At 44.4% G+C, this 25,016-nt stretch overlaps 1 protein-coding gene across 1 annotated transcript in view; it reads left to right on the forward strand.

Moving 5' to 3' along the window:
- The window catches only part of LOC126260270 (polyglutamylase complex subunit TTLL1-like), a 73,043-nt gene that overhangs the window by 21,301 nt on the left and 26,726 nt on the right, over positions 1 to 25,016 (forward strand). The window contains exons 3-5 of the mRNA XM_049957596.1: positions 2,032 to 2,210; positions 8,955 to 9,138; positions 21,303 to 21,504. Coding sequence (XP_049813553.1) covers positions 2,032 to 2,210; positions 8,955 to 9,138; positions 21,303 to 21,504 — 565 coding nt within the window. The remainder of the gene's footprint in view (positions 1 to 2,031; positions 2,211 to 8,954; positions 9,139 to 21,302; positions 21,505 to 25,016) is intronic.

Here is a 25,016-nt window from a genome sequence, read left to right on the forward strand (position 1 = left end):
ATGACTGCGGTTACCCTTGACGCTGCATCACAGACAGGAGGGCCTGCGATGGTGTACTCAACTACGAGCCTGGGTGCACGAATGGCAAAATGTCATTTCTTCGGATGAATCCTGGTTCTGTTTACAGCATCATGATGGTCGCATCCGTGTTTGGCGACATCGCGGTGAACGCACATGCAAGCGTGTATTCGTCATCGCCATACTGGCGTATCACCCGGCGTGATGGTATGGGGTGGCATTGGTTACATGTCTCGGTCACCTCTTGTTCGCATTGACGGCACTTTGAACAGTGGACGTTACATTTCAGTTGTGTTACCACCCATGGCTCTACTCTTCATTCGATCCCTGCGAAACCCTACATCTCAGCAGGGTAATGCACGACCGCATGTTGCAGGTCCTGTACGGTCCTTTCTGGATACAGAAAATGTTCGACTGCTGCCCTAGCCAGCACATTCTCCAGATCTCTCACCAACTGAAAACGTCTGGTCAATGGTGGCCGAGCAACTGGCTCGTCACTATACGCCAGTCACAAGTCTTGATGCCGGCTGGGGTGGCCGAGCGGTTCTAGGCGCAACAGTCTGGAACTGCGCGACCGCTACGGTCGCAGGTTCGAATCCTGCACCGGGCATGGAAGTGTATGATGTCCTTAGGTCATTTAGGTTTAAGTAGTTCTAAGTTCTACGGGACTGATGGCCTTAGAAGTTAAGTCCCATAGTGCTCAGAGCCCTTTGAACCATTTTTGAACTACTCTTGATCTACTGTGGTTTCTTGTTGAAGCTGCATTGGCGGCTGTACCTGTACATGCCATCCAAGCTCTGTTTGACTCAATGCCCAGGCGTATAAAGGCCGTTATTACGGCCAGAGGTGGTTGTTGTGGGTACTGATTCCTCAGGATCTGTGCACCCAAATTGCATGAAAATGTAATCATATGTCACTTCTAGTATAATATATTTGTCCAATGAATACCCTTTAATCATCTGCATTTCCTCTTGATATAGCAATTTTAATCGCCAGTAGTGTATTTTGGGGCAACGGCCTTGCCACAGTGGATACACCGGTTCCCGTGCGATCACCGAAGTTAAGCGCTGTCGGGCGTGGCCGGCGCTTGGATGGGTCACCATCCCGCCGCCACGTGCTGTTGCCATTTTTCGGGGTGCACTCAGCCTCGTGATGCCAATTGAGGAGCTACTCGACCGAATAGTAGCGGCTCCGGTCAAAGAAAACCGTCTTAACGACCGGGAGAGCGGTGTGCTGACCCCATGCCCCTCCTATCCGCATCCTCACCTGAGGATGATACGGCGGTCGGATGGTCCCGATGGGTCGCTTGCGGCCTGTAGACGGAGTTAGTTTTTTTTAGTAGTGTATTTTGGCATGTGAGGCTGGGTAGTAAATGCGACAGTTGAAACTTCGTTTCGTTGCGAACGTAATCATGTAAAGAGATATATAGTTAATAAGTGGACATCTGATAATGACAGTCCGCAGCTCGTGGTCGTGCGGTAGCGTTCTGGCTTCGCACGCCCGGGTTCCCGGGTTCGATTCCCGGCGGGGTCAGGGATTTTCTCTGCCTCGTGATGACTGGGTGTTGTGTGATGTCCTTAGGTTAGTTAGGTTTAAGTAGTTCTAAGTTCTAGGGGACTGATGACCTCAGTAGTTAAGTCCCATAGTGCTCAGAGCCATTTGAACCATTTTTTTGATAATGACAGCATGCTGGCGAAACACGTCGTCCAAAGCAGTGACTGCCATTAAACCTGACTGACTAAGCGAAGTATGTTGTTTATTATTTAACACTGTTACGCACCTGAAACACACCTATATAACATGACTAAATTTAGGTTATTTGATATAGCCTAGTTTTCCAGATAACACTCCCGTAAATTTCTGAGACTTCTTTTTTACTATATGAACCGTCATTAAGATGGGTGGGGAGCGCGGAGTTTTAGAAGGACACGCTGTATTTGTACCTTCAACACAGCAGAACCTGCCACACGCTCCGTGACAAGTTTGTTATTTTGTGGTTGTGTACCCACTTAGGATGATCAACCACTTCCCGAACCACCCGGAGCTGACGCGGAAAGACCTTCTGGTGCGCAACATCAAGCGCTACTGCAAGGAGCTGGAGCGCCAGCAGAACCCACTGGGGGAGCGGTGCCCGTTCACGCGCCGCTACAAGCACCTCGACTTCGTGCCCGTCACATTCGTCCTGCCCGCGGGTAAGCCGGCCTGCCCACACGCTCCCATCAGGCTCCTCTGTGTGTACAAGGCGACAAGTAGGGCACATTAAGGTAAGGCACATCGCACAGAGTTCACACTTAACGTCGCAGCTGGAGCCAACGCAGTTATTAAAGCAGACGCTCTGAATCCCTATGAACGAAATTATTTTACTCCCGGGCACTCGACCGACAGTTGCAGGACAGTGCTTCAGTCCGCTATCATACAGACTAGTAATTTTATTTACGAGGATCGTGCAGTAACTAAAGCAACACTTTTTTCTTATGGTTTTGTTCATGATTTCAATGCACTTTACTGTTCCCACATTTCTTGCCTATAAAACTCAATTTTCAACGTAATCTCTATACACTTTTGTGGCCTTACAGCATCTTGATATGAGAGACCGTATGCCGTCATACTGGCGATGTATTAACTGCATCTCGCCCATGTTCTGTTGCATCAGTAACTTCCCGATGATTGCTTCAATGCTTCCCGCCGCGGAGTTCCTCCAGTGGACCAGAGAGACGCAAGTCTGTAGGTGCGATATCAGGGCTGTAGGACGAATGAGGAAGAACGGTCCACTGGGGTTCTGTGATGATGTCTGAGTGCGCAGATTAGTTTGTGGCCTTTCGTTGTTGTGGAGAAGGAAAATTATGTTTTTATTTTTAAGCCACGAGCATGCTTTAAACTTTCCTTCAGTTTCGCAAAAGTCTCACAGTACACCGAGTTGGTCGTTAGGTATCGAACGAAATAGCACGTTCAGAGACCCAGAAAATTGTAGCCATGGCCTTAGAAACTAAGGGTACTGTTTTGAATTTTTGTTTTGAAAGAGAGGTTTTGTAGCGCCACTCCGTAGATTTCCGTTTCTTTTTCCCCAGGCTCAAAGCAGCCAGTTGCTGTTTCATCGACTGTCGCAATGTTTTACAAGAAGTTGTCACCATCATCCTTATGACAAGACAACAAATCGGCACAGATGTTCCTTATTTCCTGTATATGGTCTCCAGCTAGTCTTCGAGGAATCCATCGGGCACGAATCTTTGAATACACTAACTGGTAGACAATGTGTACCAGAGAGGTCAGGTTGAGCACTGAGTTGCCCGATTATTATTCGTCGATCACCCCGAATAATAGTTTCTGCACGTTGCGAGACTGCAGGCATCACAGCTCTGTTCGACCGGCCTGCCCTTCGGAGCCCAGATTTCCTTAACATCTTCCTGTTAACGACAGATGCTTCTCTCAGCGATTTACGCTGGTTTTATCCACATACCTGGGTCTGTAGATATTCTGCAAACACCTCTGGATATTTGCAATAGTCTGCTTTTCCGCCAAAAGAAATTCGTTAACTGGTCTTCGCTCTTAGAAATATCTCATTTGTATGCGTCATTTCAAAAATTGGTTACAGCGCAGCCATCTACCGGGCGTTACTGTAAACATATGAGATGACGCAGGAACGTCTAAAGAGGTCGCAAACAAAATTAATATTTTTTTAACCAAAACTGCCCGAGAGAAAAGAAGTGTCACTGTACTTAATGAACGCACTTCGTAGTAGTCTAATTCGATGCATCTTAGCATCGAATTCTCAAAGGAAGTAGCAGAAGTTGATAACAGTCCTTTTCTCGATGGTTTGCCAAAATTCAGTTCCCTCAAGGTCATGCTGTTTTATGCTTTGGATGTTCCCTCAACACAAATGTGGTTGTGTCATAAAGGACTCGCTCAGTTTCTTCTACCCGCCTCATCCGTATCCAGACTGCATTTGTAATGTCCTCATCAACAAAGGGACGTTGAATTCTAATCCCCCTCTTATCTCTGGATATTTACACTGGGGCGGCCGGAGTGGCCGAGCGGTTCTAGGCGATTCAGTCTGGAACCGCGCGACCGCTACGATCGCAGGTTCGAATACTGCCTCGGGCATGGATGTGTGTGATGTCCTTAGGTTAGTTAGGTTTACGTAGTTCTAAGTTCTAGGGGACAGATGATCTCAGAAGTTAAGTCCCATACTGCTCAGAGCCATTTCAACCACATTTACACTGGAGCAGTGAAATACCACAGATGCCAGAGTTGCTAATCAGTAACATTATTTCGTTTCGTAGAAAGAAAAGTTGTTATGTACATCGGATAACGTAAACGGGAAGTTTGTTACATTTATTTCACTCCTGACACATCGAACGCTGGCTCTTGCTTGTGCTCTATGTTGATGCCTTTCCGACGTGTTGGTCGTTATAAGGGGAGTCCTGAGTGAGAGAAAACGATGTGGTCGTGCTCTCTTTCAACAGACAACCATAATGTTTCCTGAAGAAATGTACGTATACCATGAATTATCTCACTCCTGTAGGATAGAAAGGGGAATTTGTACTACAAAATTTTTTTCGAACAAAAGTATTTAACACAGCACAAATTCGTTTGAAGCAAAGGATCACAAACATTCACAGAGAAAAATGTTGATTCATCGACAATAAGCTTTTTATTATATTATATTTATTTTGATATCAGAAATAGTAATCCCACTAGTTCTCTTCGCAACACATTACTTTTATAGAACTTCATGGAAACAAATGAGTGCGACACCCGACTTCCTTATAAGAGTAGAAAAGTGATCAATTCTGCAGAACAGTTATCTCTTATGACTGTCGCTGACTTGTAGTGAAACTCATATCAATATTTATTTTAAACAATAAATCTTATCTGGTCATTCTCGATCACTTTAAACGCTGTACACTCACGCAACACTGTGCTGTTCACATAGGGTTTCCAGGTCCAGAAACAGAAAAGCAGAATCGGCGTTGTATTAAGCCGGACATTTTGCCGCAAAATACGGGCTACCAATTTTAAATTGAAATAGTCAGTTGGCTATTTTCAATCGTCTATTAATGATCAATTACAGTCAGTTTTTACGAGCTCAACGCTAAGAAACTAAAAAAAATAAAATCGTTAAACAGCTTTACAACTTGGCCATTTTGACAGGAACTATGTGCTCAGTTTCTTTACCTGCTCTACTGCTCTTGAGATAATCTTATGTAAAAATTAAGAAGTTCGTCATTACGCTAAATAAACAATTATCTGTTTTTCTGAGACGGAAAGGCTAAAGATATTTGTTAACTTTGATCATTTCAATTAAATTATTAAAAATAGCAATAATTTATGATTAAGTACTACTATTTCCTATTTGAAAATCCACTTTACCAAGAAAGTAATTTTTTTGGAAATCATTTCGTGGAACTCTTGAAAGGATAATTTTAAACTACAAAACAACATCATATTCGTGAATGGTTTGCAGTTTATAGCGTTCCTTTTTCCACTGGGAGTTTACGAGAGATAACACCCTTTTGACGTTGACATTGTGGCCCAGAATAGTAAGGAAATATTTCGCAAGGTAATACTGTATTGATTCAGTATAAAATTATGCATTATGATGCGATTTGAAACAAGGTGTCCACTTTTCATGAACGAAAAACTTTTGAAAAGGTAGAGCCATTTGTTTTGTTCGATGAATTTCGTGAAATCTTGACGCCGATTAAAAACTTCTTGTCATCCAACTTTGTTTTTACTAGAGTGGCAGTAGTTGATATATCTATATACCGTTATGGTGTATCTCCTGATTCGTCCTTACACTTACTCCTCGCGCTTATCTTACAAGCCTGCATTGGGCCTTAGCTGCGCGTTCTTTATTTCGTCTCTAAAAAACCTAACATAAGCCGAACAGCCCGGGGTTGTATATACACTCCTGGAAATTGAAATAAGAACACCGTGAATTCATTGTCCCAGGAAGGGGAAACTTTATTGACACATTCCTGGGGTCAGATACATCACATGATCACACTGACAGAACCACAGGCACATAGACACAGGCAACAGAGCATTAACAATGTCGGCACTAGTACAGTGTATATCCACCTTTCGCAGCAATGCAGGCTGCTATTCTCCCATGGAGACGATCGTAGAGATGCTGGATGTAGTCCTGTGGAACGGCTTGCCATGCCATTTCCACCTGGCGCCTCAGTTGGACCAGCGTTCGTGCGGGACGTGCAGACCGCGTGAGACGACGCTTCATCCAGTCCCAAACATGCTCAATGGGGGACAGATCCGGAGATCTTGCTGGCCAGGGTAGTTGACTTACACCTTCTAGAGCACGTTGGGTGGCACGGGATACATGCGGACGTGCATTGTCCTGTTGGAACAGCAAGTTCCCTTGCCGGTCTAGGAATGGTAGAACGATGGGTTCGATGACGGTTTGGATGTACCGTGCACTATTCAGTGTCCCCTCGACGATCACCAGTGGTGTACGGCCAGTGTAGGAGATCGCTCCCCACACCATGATGCCGGGTGTTGGCCCTGTGTGCCTCGGTCGTATGCAGTCCTGATTGTGGCGCTCACCTGCACGGCGCCAAACACGCATACGACCATCATTGGCACCAAGGCAGAAGCGACTCTCATCGCTGAAGACGACACGTCTCCATTCGTCCCTCCATTCACGCCTGTCGCGACACCACTGGAGGCGGGCTGCACGATGTTGGGGCTTGAGCGGAAGACGGCCTAACGGTGTGCGGGACCGTAGCCCAGCTTCATGGAGACGGTTGCGAATGGTCCTCGCCGATACCCCAGGAGCAACAGTGTCCCTAATTTGCTGGGAAGTGGCGGTGCGGTCCCCTACGGCACTGCGTAGGATCCTACGGTCTTGGCGTGCATCCGTGCGTCGCTGCGGTCCGGTCCCAGGTCGACGGGTACGTGCACCTTCCGCCGACCACTGGTGACAACATCGATGTGCTGTGGAGACCTCACGCCCCACGTGTTGAGCAATTCGGCGGTACGTCCACCCGGCCTCCCGCATGCCCACTATACGCCCTCGCTCAAAGACCGTCAACTGCACATACGGTTCACGTCCACGCTGTCGCGGCATGCTACCAGTGTTAAAGACTGCGATGGAGCTCCGTATGCCACAGCAAACTGGCTGACACTGACGGCGGCGGTGCACAAATGCTGCGCAGCTAGCGCCATTCGACGGCCAACACCGCGGTTCCTGGTGTGTCCGCTGTGCCGTGCGTGTGATCATTGCTTGTACAGCCCTCTCGCAGTGTCCGGAGCAAGTATGGTGGGTCTGACACACCGGTGTCAATGTGTTCTTTTTTCCATTTCCAGGAGTGTATTTCGACAGACAGGACTGTTAAAAACAGACACGTACACGTAAAGCCGGAAACTTGGCAACCCCATGTCCACACGTTATTACAGTCCGCAGAAGGTGACGATTTATTCAGCATGTGGCGTCCAGAGTCTGCCGTCAGTCGAGACAACACAACCATCAATTTTGACAGTTGAAAACTATCATAGGCCACAAAAGTATGGCGTCCTGCTGCTCTCAGCATACTACCATAACACCGGGGAGGAGGTCTCTAACATAATTTCCCGAAGGCTGTATAAAGCGTAATTACTGAAATGGAAAGCGGTTTAATCTGTTCACGTCGAGGCTGAAAAGATAAGTTCGGTCTAAATGCCTGAGGAATGAAACCGTGACGATAGCTGTCCCACGAAGAAATCGTACTCAATATTCATCAAATGAATGTAGCTCAGCATTCGTGGTGGTCATGTCGGAAAAGTTACTCCTAGAGGACATAGAAGCAATTCAGAGGCGGGCTGCTAGATTTGTTACAGGTAGGTTTGATCATCACGCGAGTGTTACGGAAATGCTTCAGGGACTCGTGTGGGAGTCTGTAGAGGAAAGGAGGCGTTCTTTTCGTGAATCGCTACTGTGGAAATTTAGAGAACCAGCATTTGAGGCTGACTGCAGTGCAATTTTACTGCCGCCAACTTACATTTCGCGGAAAGTCCACAAAGATAAGATAACAGAGATAAGGGCTCGTACACAGGCATATAGGCAGTCATTTTTCCCTCGTTCTGTTTGGGAGTGGAACAGGGAGAGAAGATGCTAGTTGTGGTATGAGGTACCCTCCACCACGCACCGTATGGTGGATTGCGGAGTATAGATGTAGATGTAGATGTAGAACTAGAGTAACGAAGAAGTACTTTCTGGATTTTCCGCTCTTGACTGCGCAGTGAATAATAATTCATTTCAACATCTGCTATTCATTCGTGCTATGTATTTTATCGGATGATTTACAACGCAAATAGGAAAAAATGTAATGGTATTCGTCTTTATTGACTTTTCAGTCTTTTAGTCGACGATATGGTTTCAGTAAACAGCCGTGAAAAGATACTCTGTTTACTCAGCGTGGTTAGTTACATCATTTGGTAAGTGATGAATAAAGATCGCAGAAGCCATACATGACAGAGACTCTGACATTGCTGCAGGTCATGATGGTTAAATTCTCGCACTATGTTTGCATCAAAAATTTCCAAGGTAGGTACGTGCGAAATAAATGTACGTGATATTACCAGAAGATAAAACGGTAAGAAGGAAATATCCTCCAGAATTTCCTTGTAACTAGCAAAAGAACAGTACTATACGAGGTTCAACAATGAACAGTAGCTACTAGGTTTCAAAAAGAACTTCTAAGAGATAGTACTTTCAGAAGCAGCAATCGCAACTATTTCATGTAGTTATTTGTATTTCTAGATTTCTTTTGAAGCTATTCACTGGCTGTTAGTTAATGGGAATCGCTGTTCCAAAGATAGATTAAGAACATGATTATAAAGGAAAGAATCAGTAATACAGTACGAAATATTAATTTCTTGTGACCACTTTTTTTTCGTTGACCGTAGCCAGCTGACCATTTGATGTTGTTCCACTGACGCAGACTACAACATATTTCTGGAAGAATACCGCACCGGTCCTCACAAGACGTGGATAATGAAACCGTGTGGAAAGTCTCAAGGCGCAGGAATCTTCCTCATCAATCGGCTGTCGAAAGTCACCAAGTGGACCAGAGACACAAAGGCGCTCATGGGACCGTGGTCGAGAGAGTCATACGTCATTTCCAGGTACGTGGATATCAGTCCTTTCAAAATACTCCTATGAGTAAACACTTGCCTTGTTCTCATTCGGCTGCTAGTGTGCAGTAAATGCACACTTATACTGAGGACATTCGTATTCACATGGCAATAGCTGTGTTGATGTATATTTTGAATCAGCCGGCCGAAGTGGCCGTGCGGTTAAAGGCGCTGCAGTCTGGAACCACAAGACCGCTACGGTCGCAGGTTCGAATCCTGCCTCGGGCATGGATGTTTGTGATGTCCTTAGGTTAGTTAGGTTTAACTAGTTCTAAGTTCTAGGGGACTAATGACCTCAGCAGTTGAGTCCCATAGTGCTCAGAGCCATTTGAAGCCATTTTTTTGAATCAAACACCCACTACTACGTTGTAAGGCAATTAGGCAGCCTAGTGTCAAATTTCAAGTCAGTATCACTGAGATAGAGACGCAACTTTCTTCTCTTTTACAGAAAATGCAATAGCACTTTACATTTTAATAGGCCGTTTCACTCGCTGCCGTATTTATCTACTACAATATTTACTTTTTTGTATGTAAAAGTAATTTAGAGCAAATGTTATTCAAGAATTTCTGGCAAAAGTAGGAGCACATGTGGATTCTGCAGTCGTGATGTCACATTCTGGTGTGAGCAAGTTAAGAGTTCTTCTGTCTTTTCTGGGACAGCGGCATCGTTCAGATGGAGTGACGTGACGGGAAGTGAGCTTGAGAGAAGTAGACAACCTCTCTTTTATCCCGGTGAATGATACCGCGTTTAATCCCGGTGAATGATACCGCGTTTATATAAGTGTGTATGAAATTCCGGGTGCAACAGAAATTTTATATACGTCTTATTTGAAATTAACTGAAGGATACTCGAATTTTAGTAGTGTGATACATTTTGTTCGGTCCAAGATCACCAAAAATCCCTTTATTTGCGTGCATCCCCGAGCATACAGATGGAAACAGCCAGTTACTATTCATTTTAGACTGCAACAGGTAGGTATAGAGTGTTTCAAAATGAGTATACGGATTTTGAGGCTTTGTAGCATTTATTACATTCAACTTACAATTATAACTAACACATCAAACGAAAGAGTAACTCAAACACCTTTCTTTGCATACCTGTGCGCAAAGGACAGAGTATGTAACGACCAAGAGTGACTGAAGAACGTGTTGAATGAGTGAGTGTGTATCACGCGTAACCCAAGAAATCAGCTCAGAAGGCCAGTCTGTATTGAGACGTCTAAAGGCACACAAACAGCTACGTCCTTATCGTTCGCAGCTGTTACAAGCTCTAAATCCTACACACATTATTTGCAAATTTTGCAATGACGATTTTCTGGATCGTGTCGTCTTCAGTGATAAAAAACATTTCACCTAAGTGGAAATGTGAACACACATGATGTGCGTATGTCTGGGGGTCAGAAAATCCCCACGAGATGGTACAGTAGCTAACAGACTACACTACATAGATTTATTTAATGCCATATTCCGGAGGAAAGTTTATGAGCCTTTCATTTTCGTTGAAGCAACTGTCACTGGTGTTTCTTATCATGGTGCACTAGAGCTATGGCTCTTTCCTCGATTGCAAGTAGCTGAACCACACAACTTTATTTGGCTGCAAGATAGAGCGTATTCTCACTGGCATAACTCAGCATGCAATTGGTTAGTCGGGCGTTGTATCCGACCGCTGGACTGGCCGCAAAGGCGCAGTATGACCGAGCTTGTTTTGCATGACCACGTTCATGCAAGATCTGACGCTATGCGATTTTAACCTTCGGTGGTTCCTAAAGGATCATGTGCATGTGCCTCCGATACCTTATGAGCTACCTGACTTCAGAAACAGCACTGTCGGAACAGTTACTCCAGACACTTTGATCAAGGTTTGGGAAGAACTTGTCTATTGACTCCATGCGTGAAAGAATGGTGCTCACTTTGAACACTTGTAATAAAAACTGTTAGAGTTGCTCTTTCATTTGATGTATTATCTGTAATTATAATCTGAATGTAAGAAATACTACAAAGCCTTAAAACCTGTACATTCATTTTGAAACACCCTGTATTTTCCCCGCTACTTAAAAGAAATTGTTTAAACGCAAGCAAGTGTACTCGCTATATTCACCGACAGTACCACTAACAGTCGCAGTGAAAGTGTCATAAATGTGTTTAGAGGTACTTCTTGAGTTGTTAGCAATTTAACTTAGTGGTTCTTTCCTGTGCTGCAACTATACTGAACGGCAAATAGCAATATTTCCTTTTCATGTCAGTTGCGTTTCCTGACAAATTGAGGATTGTTAGACGAAATAATGGTTAAATTTCCTTCTCCTGATTCAGATACAGTGTTTTTACTACTCGCATCAAATTTTTTTACGGGTGATGCTTGAAGCACTGCGATGTTTATCCACTGGTAGAAAGACTTTAGGGTTAAACAAAAGTTTCCGAAATACCTAACACGTACGTCAGAAAGAGAGCAGTCTTTTATCTGAATACTCTCGATCATAATTAGTGTTCGTAGACAAAGACTGGCGTAATCTGATAAAGAACAACCGTATAATAAAAATAATTATAACCCCTTTTACTCTTAAAACAAGTGTTTCTTTGGCGGCATGCAGTCTACAAAACCTGTTAGTGTTCTCTGACACCGTGCATATCGGCATCCTGATCTGTTTTTCATAGGGTGCTTTTGGGGGCCAGCGCATCAGCTGAAAGTATTTAATATCCTCCTCAAACCGGTGTAACTCAATTAAGGTCATACATAATGGAAGAATCTTCTGTTGGAAGCATCAGGTCTTACAAGGAAAATTTCAGCCATGGGGCCAGGTACTGGTTCACCTACTGCACTGATCAAGTACGTGGTTTAACTTCGTATTTTCATAAACTTCCACCATACCATCTGTTGAGCTACTGGTAGCTAGAAGGCCTAGGTGAAAACCCTTCATAGCATAACCATCTTATAACTAGCCCGGGTACATCCGTCTTTCATACATAGAGCAGGAAGTCACTGTCTCTTTTTTTTATTTTCTTTTATTTTTCATAACTGGTGCGTTGTAGATCTTGCTCCTGCATTTTCTTTACACCCAGCGTCCTCGGTTATGTGATGGATATAGTCCACTGTCTGTACAGCCTTACAGTTCTTGTCTCTACAGCTCCTTATAATATCATGGAAAGCTCTTAACACAGGTCGTATCATCCTCCCCTTACATTTAGCCTCTATTTTTTATACATTCCTTTCGTTTGCCAATTATGCAGAGAATGTCCTTATTTCTTGCCTTACCAGTCTACTTAATTTTCAACATTCTCCTGTAACACCACATGTTCGTTCGCTGGTTTCTTTTCTGATTTTCTCACACTCCATGATACTAATCCAAGCCAAGCCGTGCTCTAGGCGCATACTGTCACAAAATTGTTCCTCATATTTGGACCTACGTCCTCATGTATTCTCTTATTAGCCGGCTAATGCTACCACGACCACAACATACGCGGGATACATATTAACGCAGAATTCATTTTAATGTTTTCAACGTCTTATCGCAATATTTCCATGTTATCTCTAATTAATTATTATCATTTCTTCACTACTTACGAACAAGCTTTCTGACTGTCTGTAGTGGGATGCAGATGGTTGAATTGTACCGACATATGTGCTTTGCAACATTTGCTCTTTTCCACAGAATTAATCTCCAGGGTTAGTTATCCCCCACATCAGCCACATATTTTGCTTTACAGAGTCCATGATGTCCCTGTTCTTGCTACAGCCGTGGATATCCAAAGCCTTGCCACAGACTACATACGATCCACATTTTTTTCATCTTTTGTCGACGCTGCTGTCTTTGGTTTCAACGTCGACATATAACAAGCATGGCCTTTCGGCGAAATTAGTTCTAATGCTCTTTGTCAAAATCGGTTATGCTGGGAACATTTTAGTGTCTTAGTGTGTATCACTGGCCGAATAATATGAGTAGTAACCACAAGGCAGAACGCGTGACAAATGACACGAAACTTGTTGTGCCATGTACATACGTGGCATATTTTGTGACTCGGAGGAAATACAATTGATTCAGCATTAGTAAAGTACCACTGTACCTTCTTCAGGCGATGAAGAAGTTGTGGTTTCATTCAAATTTGTTAATATTAATCAACAAAAGTCTAAAAGGTGTTGTTGGGTACAGCCTTACCGGTATACCAATGTGAACGAAAATGGAGCTTCAAGGTGTTTAAAAATTTGTATATCGGTCCGTCATTACTTTTATTTTTTCCCAGGATACTCTACCATTCAGATAAATATGGCTGAAACGTCAAAGGCAATAAAGGAACATTTACGAACACCATCCGTTGTAATCTCGAAGAGAAAAACTGACAGGTACTAGGAATTATCGAGCCTATCGAACACTATTAGTAACTTTGACGGAAAGCACATCAGAATCCAAGCTCCTGCTAACTTTGTAGAAACATTTTCCAATTAGAAACAGCGATCTTCTTAGCTGTTTCATACGTAGATGGATTATTTTTATCAGTTGACGTCGTGGAATATAGCCCCAACAATGTTGAGAGAGTACAAAACAAAGTTGGTCCGGGAAAGCATTGGATGGGGGCGCGCTGTTGTTTTCGGCACATACATTATTCCCCGAAGGAGACTGAAGATTTCCACAGTATTTTGCTGTGAATGAAGCTTTCCCTTTAAGAAAGCACATAGTGAGATCATATCCTCTTGCACAGACAATTGATGAAAAGCGCATTTTTACTTAGGAAGTACCTAGAGGAAGAAAGTATATAGAATGTTCCTTTGATATGTTTATGTCGAAGATGGGGTTTGTAAATATCAGTAAACTGTGACATGAATAAAATCTATGTATAGTTCACGCTACTCATTTGTTACGTGGCCTTATATCAACGCATGACCGAGGATACTCTACGTCAGGCTGTTCCAGCTCGTCGGCTCCGTTGTGAGCCACGGAGCGCTCCCTGCTCCAGGGAGCCGTGTCGCTCGCTGTGACCAGTCAAGTGGGCCGGCACGCCGGCACATGGCACGCCCTGTTGCGGTGTAATCGAGTGGTACCACATCCAAGAGTTCTTCAGTTACTTGCAGCTCCATGTCGACACCTCGCACAAAGACTGCAAGCGGAGCACAGTCCGATATGTCGGTGCTTTCGTCAAACGCTAGCGAAAATGCAACAAAGCTCTCCACCTTTTTCCTGAGCTGTGTCTCTAAATCCACTGTCATGTCCAGGATTCGACGAGACATTGTTCGTTTCGACAGGCAAACCCCTTCAATTGCCTGCCCCTCCATTGGAAACAAACATTCTGCAACTGCTACCACGCACAATTTTACGAGTGGTCACACCGAAAACGGCTTGCCACTCGTCGCAGTGATGTGAGTGACCCTGTAGCTTGCTCGAATTGCAGATTCAGTCATGTTTTCTCCGTTCGCATTCACCTGAAAATTATAAACGCATTACAGAGCACGAACTATGTTGCATGTTCTGATACCCTCCGTATTACGAAACCGTTTTTAAACTTACGTCTCCTGGTATGTCGTTCTTAAGCCTGGCTTCCAGTTCTCTGCATGCAACGCCTTCTACGTGATCGTAGTGCGCTGCATGAAGACGTGTATAATGTCGTTGTATATTGTACCTCTTCGCAGAATTAAATACTTTGACATACAACACACTGTGGACGACCATCCTCCAATAGAGGCACAGGGCTCCAGCGGCTAGTCATAGCTGTCATTGAACACGGATTATTGCGTCACTTGCGGCTGCATGCGGCCAGGGGGCAGTGAGTTCGCTTTCCCCCTCCACGCGGGCTCCGAGCTGCCGCAGTGAGCGCTCCGGAGTGCTCCGGCTCCATGGAGCTCGGTTGGAACAGCCTGCTCTACGTCATGTGTCAGGGTAATGTAGACCACTCACCACAAAGTAGTAGAGAACTCACGCCAGTACTCACAAAATAAACAGAAATCTAAAAATATTGCTATAAAGTTGAGAAAAGGGCTCTGTAATTTCTTTCTTAGCACATGTGGAGAATTATTTTGGCAGAAAAAATATGTATGTAGTTACATACCGATAGGATCTGATATCACATTACATCCACCGAACCACTACAACTAACGGAAGGCTAATTTTTATGAAAAAGCATCTAACGTATTTCTGTTTAGTTTTACATTTTCCTTCTCTTGTACAACTACATTACATGATATTCAATTCCTGTACATGTCAGTGATGTTTCACTTGCAATCCTTTCCCCCGACTTATCTGAGCGTTGTAGTTGTTGGATACAGCACTGCTGTGGTCACAAAAAAAAAGCACTCCGTCTTCAGGCCACGAGTGGCCTACCGGGACCATCCGACCGCCGTGTCATCCTCGGTGGAGCATGCGGATAGGAGGGGCGTGGGGTCAGCACACCGCTCTCCCGGTCGTAAGATGGTATTCTTGACCGAAGCCGCTACTATTCGGTCGAGTAGCTCCTCAATTGGTATCACGAGGCTGAGTGCAGGCGTGATGTGATCATAAACACATACAAATTTCTACATACGATCAACAAAATGAATAAGGTACTCAGGATTGTCTCTCATTTTCCTCGATACTCAGGCAATCTCGCAACGAAAGCAGAAATTTTCGTACACTGTCAACTGGCACAATCGTGTCGCGTGGCGGAAGTGGAGCACGCCGCATTCGTCTGGCAGTGACGTGGCACGCCATATCATACAGTGACGTCGCGTCAGTATTGTAGGCGTTGTTCCGCAAGACGGTGTTGGTTCCACGTGAAGTTGGGGGCTAGACGTATGCTTTGTGCCACGCCACGCGCCAAAAGACTTGCCACATCACTCACTTCCCTCTGCCTTACACAAATTTAACATTACGGAATGTATTGTGATTTCCGTGTGATATAGCAGCGATCATTCTCAAATAACAGAAGTGATGAAATAGTTAAACTCAGCATGGAAAGTAAAGAAAATGACACTCGTTAGTGACGATAAAGTTTTCTATATTTCACTATTTACTAAATGCGAGTCCTTTTTGCAGTCACAATGGAGTTTCAGTAGCATTATCAGCTGGCAGTAACATGCTGTGAGATGTTAGCGTGAACTTATAGTAAGCATTACCATTACAAATACTCATTGTATCGATCCTCCAGTGTCTTGGAAGAGCACCAAGCTGCGCTAGAGGCAGTCATATAGAATATTCAGAGACAGGCTATACGTATTTTCACGAGTTTCTACATTCAACTTGGGTGTATCTAAGAAATGCTCTACAATCTGCTTTGCGTGGTCCACCAAGAAATGCGTCGTGCATCTCTGGCAACCTCACAAACATCTACGAGTCCCCATACCAAAAATGGTCAAGAAGCGTGCTACCCTCGTTAGCACACACCTTGAGTGATGATCACATCTCTAAAGTTAGGGAAATTGGCTTTTGTTCTGAAGGGTTCTTCTGAAGTGTTTCTTCTAGAGTACCTTGTACAAGTGTAATAGCTTGGGGTAAATCTATCTGGTAAAGGATCTATACATCACTGCAGTTCGTGTATAGAATGTCTGTTTAGATGAAGCTGTAGCCCGGCATCCCAAATAAACGGAGGGACCACCTACAATACCAGTACAATCTCTTAGAGAAACGAAAGCTGCTGCGATACCCCTTTTATTTTGTGACATGCAGTAAAACCACAAAACTGTTACAAGTCAGACATAGTTCGATCTTCAGGACGGAATCGGCAGCAGACAGGATACAACAGTCATGGAATGATCAGCAGTGCCCGTCTGAGGAACTCTTCAAGATTTCAAATTACAGGATGGGGCAAATAGGACTGGGCTGGAGAACAGAGTTCCAGGGTCAAGGAAACAAAGCAGAGGAAATGGAAATGCAGAACTGACCTGATTACATCAGATGTTGAAAGGGACCACCATTCATCTCTTAGCACTCTTGGGTCCTGGTCAGCGAGTTACTGAAGGGGGATAGAAGCTAGACCGTTTGGAACTGCTACAGTCTCATCTGAAATGCTCTGCTGCAGTTCTTGAAGACTATGAAAGTTATTGCGAAACGCCTTGGACTTGAGGGCTCCCCACACAGAGTAATCGCACACTGACAGATGAGGTGGCCTATGTGGACAGCTAGGGCTGCCACTCGACCGAAGTCCTCTAACGTCTCTGTCAAGCGTGAAGGTTGTCTAAATGTACTCCAAGGTTCGGCCGGCTGTATGGGCAGTTTCTCCATCCTGTAGGAAGTAACTGTAGGTCTCTTCCTCCAACGTAAATGCTGCCACAAAGCGTTGCAAAATGTTGGCAATAAAACGCGCCAAAGGCAGCGTTTAATAAAAGACGTTGGTGGCAATAATGCGGCGTCCAGACACTGCACACAAAACCACAACCTTCGTATCATACAATGGTGCTTCGTGGAAGTTATGTGGATTCCCCGCTGCCCAGAACCTGTGCTTCTGTGAGTTGACGTAACCATTGAAGGGATAACAGGCTTCATCACATAAAATGAACAGATCCACGTCCGAGCCATACATTGCTATCTCAGAGAACAGCCACTCTCAAAACCTGAGGCGCTGAGGAGCATCTACTCGTTTTAATGTATGAACAACAGACACTTGGTACGAATGCTTGTGGAGGTCCAGGTGGAGTATTCGTTCGCATGGTCGACATGATATGCAGGTCACGTGCGACAGGTGTCGGGTGCATTTAGTAGGACTGTGAAGCATTTTCTGGTGAACTGCAGCCACATTTTCTGGCGTGCGGACATGTTTCGGGATGACTTCTGACTTGTTCAAATCAGATCCTCTCTGACGTCATTTTTCGGACTAAGTGTTTCACGGAACTCATTGCTGGCACTTTCACACCCTTAAACTTCTGAGTAAATAACTGACGACACTGTTTCCACGACTTTGTTTAACTTTCCACAACGGACACCAGCTGCTCCACTGTGAGTGCTATCGTCCCCATTGCAATGTTCCACTGACGCTGACACAGCCCGCACTAAGCTCTGAGCCTGTGTGGATCACGCAGCAGGCGTACACGTGGTGTGTGCGTCACGGAGTGTGGTTATGTGCATACAGTCACGACACGGGGTGTGATTATACGCATACATTCGCGGCCAGTCGCATCCACTCGCCCGGGCCACTTTTATTCGCCGCACCCTCCATTAGCTCACAGAAGCTATTCGTTACGGTCGGCTGGGGTGATGTAAGAAATATGCGAACGACATAGAAGCCTAAGACACTTTCCTATCAAATCCTGTAGAAATCAGCACTGACGCAAAATATAAGAAGAACACCAAACAGTAATCCTGTCAATTCTTCACTTAACGTCGCAAGCAGTGCATCGCCAAATACGATTACAGGAAGGAACTGAATACCCTACGAATCTACCAAGATGCTGGATCAAAAGCTACGATTGAAAGGGCTGATTTCCTTTCCAGTGGGTCTGTCGTGGTGTAATTTGATCTGAATCTACTTCTGCACTCCGTAAGTCACCTTACGGTGAGTGCCGGAGGGTACATCTCGTACCAACTGCATTTTCGGCCCGTCATTGTTCATTTTCCCGAAAGGTAAATCTCTGTATTAGATCTCATTTCTTCGATTTTCTCGTTGTGATGATTTCGCGAGACGTATTAAGGAGGAAGCAATATGGTGTCCGATTCTTCCTGGAAGCCACTCTTTCAGAATTTTAATAGCAAACCTCTCCATGCTAACACAATGCCTCTCCTGTAGCGCCGGATAACCGAACCCCTGACAAACTCCCCCGCCACTCCTCTCTCTCTATCTCTCTTTCTTTCTTCCTCTTTCATCTTCTATTAATCCAATCCGATGATGGTCCCTCACAGGGTAAATTCTAACATAACATTCGCATGCTCGCGTGGGGGCGTACGCGTTATCTGTGGTAGATCAGCTCTGGCAAGTGCTATCAAGCGTAGATACCTGGAAGACGTATGACACACGTGCCTCAGACTTTTGAGATACTACAAACTTTCCATACATGGCCGCGTGTATAGGAAAGTCATTCGGTGATGTATTAATCAGTAAAAGACAAACTGTAGGCAATAATTAATTTACTTAAAGGAATTAATGGTGTTTTTCAACTACTCAGCCTAGTTGTTATTTCCATTTTTCGCACAATCTTTTGACGACAGTCCGAGTCGTCTTGTTTCGCTGATGGAGCTATCCTACTACACTATCCAGTTACTTTAATATGACCACCTGTCAAAAGTATGAATAACAATCTTCTGCAGCGCGGACCGCAAAGATACACGCAGGAATACAATAAGCGAGGTTGTGGAAGGTAAAGACAGGGATGTGCAGTCATGGCGACTCCAGTGGTGTAGCCATCTGCCCTAGATAGTGCGCAGAGAGTCTACTCCAGGAATTGGAACATCTGAGAACTGTATTTCGAAGAAATGGGTACTCAGAGTGGCATATTCAACGTGCTCTCCGCCCAAACACTACAGCACAACCTGTGGAGATGGATGAAATCAAGAGGGACGAGGTAGGCACTGCGTTTATTCCATACACAGGCGCACTCTCAGGGAAAATTGCCCGCATTTTGAAGAAACACCGGGTCGGAACTGTGTTATGTCCTCCGAATAAAACTCGTGCACTGGTGGGGAGCGCCAAAGATGACATCGATTTGAGGAAGGCCGGCGTGTACCAGATTCCGTGTCAATGTGGCAAGTCGTATATTGGTCAGACGATGCGTACCGTCGAGGATCGATGCCGTGAACACCAGAGGCACACTCGACTGATGTATCCGAGCAAGTCGGCGGTCGCTGAACATTGTTTGTCGGAAAATCACGCGATGGAGTATGAACGCACGAGGATTCTGGTACAGACGTCGAGATACTGGGACAGCTTTGTTAGAGAGGCCATCGAAATTCGCACCAATGACGACCTCATAAACCGTGACTGTGGCTATAATCTTAGCAAGGCTTGGGAACCAGCGATTGGGTTAATGAAGAGTAAATCGAGCAAACGTATAGTTGTGACGACCACGGCGGACAGAGCCATCCCACCGACGTCATCTCAGACGCCGTCGCAATCTGTTCCACCGCGCGACCGGGGCGCGGGGCGCGGACGGCGGAAGGAGGGCGCCGCGGCGGAGGGTTTTTAAATCGGCCGCCGCCGCGACCGAACCCAGTTCCCTCTGAGCAGTCACAGCGTACGGATCTCCGTGCCAGCACGTTCACAGGAGTTCAGTCCGTCAGTCACCTGATGATGGCGATATGTATGATCGCCGAAATATTGTGGCCGTTGGACACTGTAGACCGGCAGTACACCCGTGGATATTTTGATTATCAAATACGCCGGGAGAAACTCAAGAGTCACAAACTGTAAATAGGTGTGGATATGGTCCCCAATGATAGATGCATACTTGTGTCGATCCACTGCGCCTTCCAGAACGATGAGATCATCCAGCGAATGTTTCGAAAACATTGTCCAGATCCCAACGCTCCCTCCTCTGGGCTGGGCCTTTACAACGACTGTTGCAAGGCCACACCCACCAGGGACCTGTCTGATGAAGTGCAACATGTGATTCATCTGAAAACGCCACCGGTCGCCAATGAGTGTACGTCCGTTTGCATTATTGGCTTGCAAAATCCCAGTCTTCATCGCCGATGAAGCATGGGATCATGAACCAAGTGCCTGCTGCGGAGGCCCGCACGCAGCAATACTCGCTGAACGATCGTTGGAGCAGACACTGTTGGTAGCCCCTTGGTGCATCAGGGCCGTCAGATGCTCAACAGTTGCACGCCTGTTCACCCCTACACGTCTCCATAGCCGTCGTCCACCCCTGTCGCCTACGGCCTGTGGTGCACGACATTTTCCTCAGTGTAAGTCGAGGACAGCCTCGATTTGCCATGGGTGGTATATATTAACCAAGACAGCACGCAAACAGCTTACAGACTTAGCCGTTTTGGAAATGTTTCCAACCTTGGCCTGAAAACCAATGATCATCATGTTTTGGACGTCAGATATTCACAACGACTGCACTGTTTTCCGTTTCCCCCCCCCCCCCCCCCCCGGCACGTGTTATATACCCTTCTCTGTTAGTGCTGCCACGTCTGTGAGTGATTATTGTACATTGATGTCGAACGTAGGTGGTGGTCAGATTAATGTGACAGGACTGTGCGTATATACTTACTTCCTGGACTTCGGGCTGCTGATTACCTCAAGGAAAATTTTTTACTGTGCAGGTACATCCAGAACCCTCTTTTAATTGGTGGCAAGAAATTCGACTTACGGCTGTATGTACTGGTGACGTCATTTCGTCCTTTGAAAATATATTTGTTCAAGCGCGGCTTCTGTCGCTTCTGCACCGTCAAGTACGACACCAGCATCCAGGAGATGGACAACGTGTTCGTGCACCTGACCAACGTCTCCATTCAGAAACACGGAGTGAGTATCAGCAATGTCTCTTTTTGTGATGTGATAGCTATTTCCCTTTTTTCTTAAACGTAGCATTTTTCTTCGCTAACGGATTTACCAAAGATAGTTAAGACACGTTACATCAATTATAGATTTAGAACTTAAGCAATACTTACATATTATTAGCAAAAATTCTGAATGATTAAGTTTAGAGCTCACCGGATAGATACCCTAATGTTTAAGCAATTGAAGAATTGAAGATTGATTAATCGTTGGACAGGACACCTATTGTACCTAGGCGATCACAAATTCCTAATATGTTTAAACAACTCCATTCACTTTCCCCCATGTCCTCGCTCTTTCTGTCACAGTGCCGTGTCCAATTTCGCACTGTAATGAAATCTGCACCTTTGGACATGGTTTCACTAATCCAGTCGAAGAGAAATTCTTTTACATTCATTCATAGTCATCGTTTAGGGACCGATGACCTAGCAGTTTGGTTCCTCCCACCCTCTTTTACATCAACCAACCAACCAGTCGTCATTTACTTTGCCAACAATTTATACTTGGTACATCAGTTATGGCGTAGCCTGTCATATTCAGAGACTTTTCAACTACGAGCATATTCTTGTGATTCTTGAAACATATTTGCGTACAAAACGTATGAAGAACCTTTTAAACCACTGATTTTTGTATCGTGTCACCAATTCAATTACACTGCTGTGTCGGGAACCAAATTCATGTGAAATCCGTAAGTGAAACTGGGGACAACAGGTGAAAAGTGGAGCCGATATTCAAACTGATAGTGTTTCTAGTTGTGCAACTATTTCCCAGAAAGCACATACACGATGACTGACCATTTCAGTATTATAGAAAATAGCACCTCTAAACACGGTAAGCCCTCTTTACGTATTTATATTTCAATATGTTATGACGTCTGTCAGAATGACACTAATAGTGTACTTTTGCGAAGTATAAAGACAAATTATTGTGCTGCACTAGTAGAAGTACAGTTCGGCATCTGTTTATGGTGAACGGTTAAGTTTAGGAGGAGGATGAGATTGCTGTTTAACGTCTCATCGACAGCCAGGTCATTAGAACGGAGCAAAAGCTTGGACGTGGGGGGGGGCGATGGGGAGGCAAATCGGCCGTGCCTTCTCAAGTGAACCATCGCGGCACTTTCTGGAGCGATTTAGAGAAATCACGTAACCCCTAAGTCAGGACGGCTAGAAGTTAGTTTTAATCGTCTTCCTCCCTTATGCATGTACAGAGCGCTAGCAAAAAACGTTGAACTGCGAGCTCTTCGCAGGCTAGGTAACAATTTTCTGACAGAATATATAGAAAAAATTCAAGTCCTACAAGAGGCCAGTCTATAGGCAGAGTACGCATCAAGGTGTGATCCGAGCAAGATAAGCGTCTAGGAACGTCAGGGAACATACTCACAGCTCCGGCGGGTGACTGAGACGTTGCTATGTTCATTCGTGAACGGTGACCTGTGGAGTTTCCATGACTCATGGTTCCGTTGACGTTCGTGGCGATCATGACAGCAACGTGCGGTGGTGTCCTCCATACCAGTCGATTATCGCCGTAGTTTTCAAACACTGTCTTGCAGGAATATTAGAAATATAGTGTAGCATTTGTTTATTTACTTTAAAATAGTATGTTACGGACAGAGCTAACACAGACGATTCTAAATAATATTGCCAAGAACTTGGCGAAAGAAGTTACATGATCACTAGAAACACTAATAATTTTACTTTCCATTTACATAATATCAACACATACCTATATTTCAGATGCATATTTGCAATTAGTTTGATTATGCTATCGCCTGTCATACAAACACAGACTGCGAATTTTCTTTACACCAAACGCCCATTGCAAATTATTATAGCGTCCATCCGTACAGATGTACAGCTGACTGAAGCTGGTGTATGCAAGTCTCTGCTTCCGCCTCTGTATATTTTCTTTATCTAGACTATCAGCATTCTTTTTCACATAATTTTTTGGTTAATGTTTTTATTTTTCTTAAACATTTTCTCTCCATATTCCAAACTAAGTAACGCTGACGTCTCGCAATGTAAGTCACCGAACTTCTTACTCTGTTGTTTTATTCGATACTTCCACGTCCGTCCAATTTTTGCTACCATTCCCAGCAACATAATTGTTGCCTACTATCCTATGCGCTTCTTTTCTTCCTATTTCGACGGTCTTCTGCGATTCCTTGTTGGTTTTCCACAACAACAGAGCGCTATAGCTGAAGCCAGTTTACTTTTCACTGTCTGATCTTTCTTCCTGAGCTCGTATAATATGATCGAATTCCCGTGTAGGAGAACTCTTCTCAAAATGTTTCAGTACTTGCCATTAATTTTATCGTTAATGCCCTTGCTCAAGGAAACGAATCCAGCCTAAATGATGTTTCTATGGTTCCTACATACCGGATATTTCAGCAGGACATAAAATAAAAAGGAATTATCAAACGAGAAAGATTTCGACGGTCGGGAGTTCATATAGGTCTGACTATTAACTGATGGCGAATGTTTATTGTTGTACACCATGTGTACCTAAATTGAAATTGTTTCTCTTTTTTCATGAGAAGAGTGACGACGCGGTTGCGATATCCGTACAGGCTGCATGCACTCCAAAACAACCTCTATGTCAAACGGCGATGCCATTTCTGGGGATGACACCATTATACAGATCGCATGTTAGAATGTTTAGAAATATGTAGCATGACATTTCCTCATTTTTTGTCAACTTCAGGGATTGGAAGCTTTTCGAGTACCTTTGTAACAACATCCATTGACAGGACTGACAGATGAAATCGTTGTATGTGTTCCTCAGTTCCATGTTGAAACTGTGTGCTTCGACAGTTGTATCCTAGTTAGCCACCTTTATGACCAATGAAGTTTGGATATCGACATGAGAACCTACAAAACTGTAGCGTGGTGTTATAGACAGCTGAAATACTGATTGGTTAAGAAAAGTTTGGAGGAAAATGAAGTCTAAGCTAAGTTCAAAAGTGAGGTAGTATGCTCTGACACACATGTCAACCTAATAAAACATATTAAAAAGCCTCGTCTAAACTGGGGAGATTTCGAGTAGTAGTTGGTTTTCCACCTTCTTGCACGGTTCATAAAAATAGAAAAGACAGAGAGAAGGTAAGTGAGCCCTCACAAACTATTGAGGTGTTAATTTAAGTGTGAGCTCCCGTGTTCGCAGAGATAACTAACTGGAAGTTACTTGGAAACAGATAGACTGTGACAAACCAGAAAAATATGCATATGTAGGGTTTGAAGAGTTTCCAGTGGTTCTTCGCCCCACATGTGTTTCAAGTGGTTCCTCAAATCGTTTTAATTATTGCCTGCTAATTACCTATCTGTCTGTCAAAGTAATAACACGCAAACAGTGCCAGAAAAGGATCTTGTCAAACAATTAATAGAAATTCTAAACTGATCCGTCTCTAAAGACCAAATAAAATATGGTGATGAAAATTCTATCTAAGTATACCGCCACGTAAGGAAAAGAATTAAAACTTCACT

The sequence above is a fragment of the Schistocerca nitens genome, chromosome 5 (assembly GCF_023898315.1).
Source record: "Schistocerca nitens isolate TAMUIC-IGC-003100 chromosome 5, iqSchNite1.1, whole genome shotgun sequence".
Classification (NCBI taxonomy): Eukaryota; Metazoa; Arthropoda; class Insecta; order Orthoptera; family Acrididae; genus Schistocerca; species Schistocerca nitens.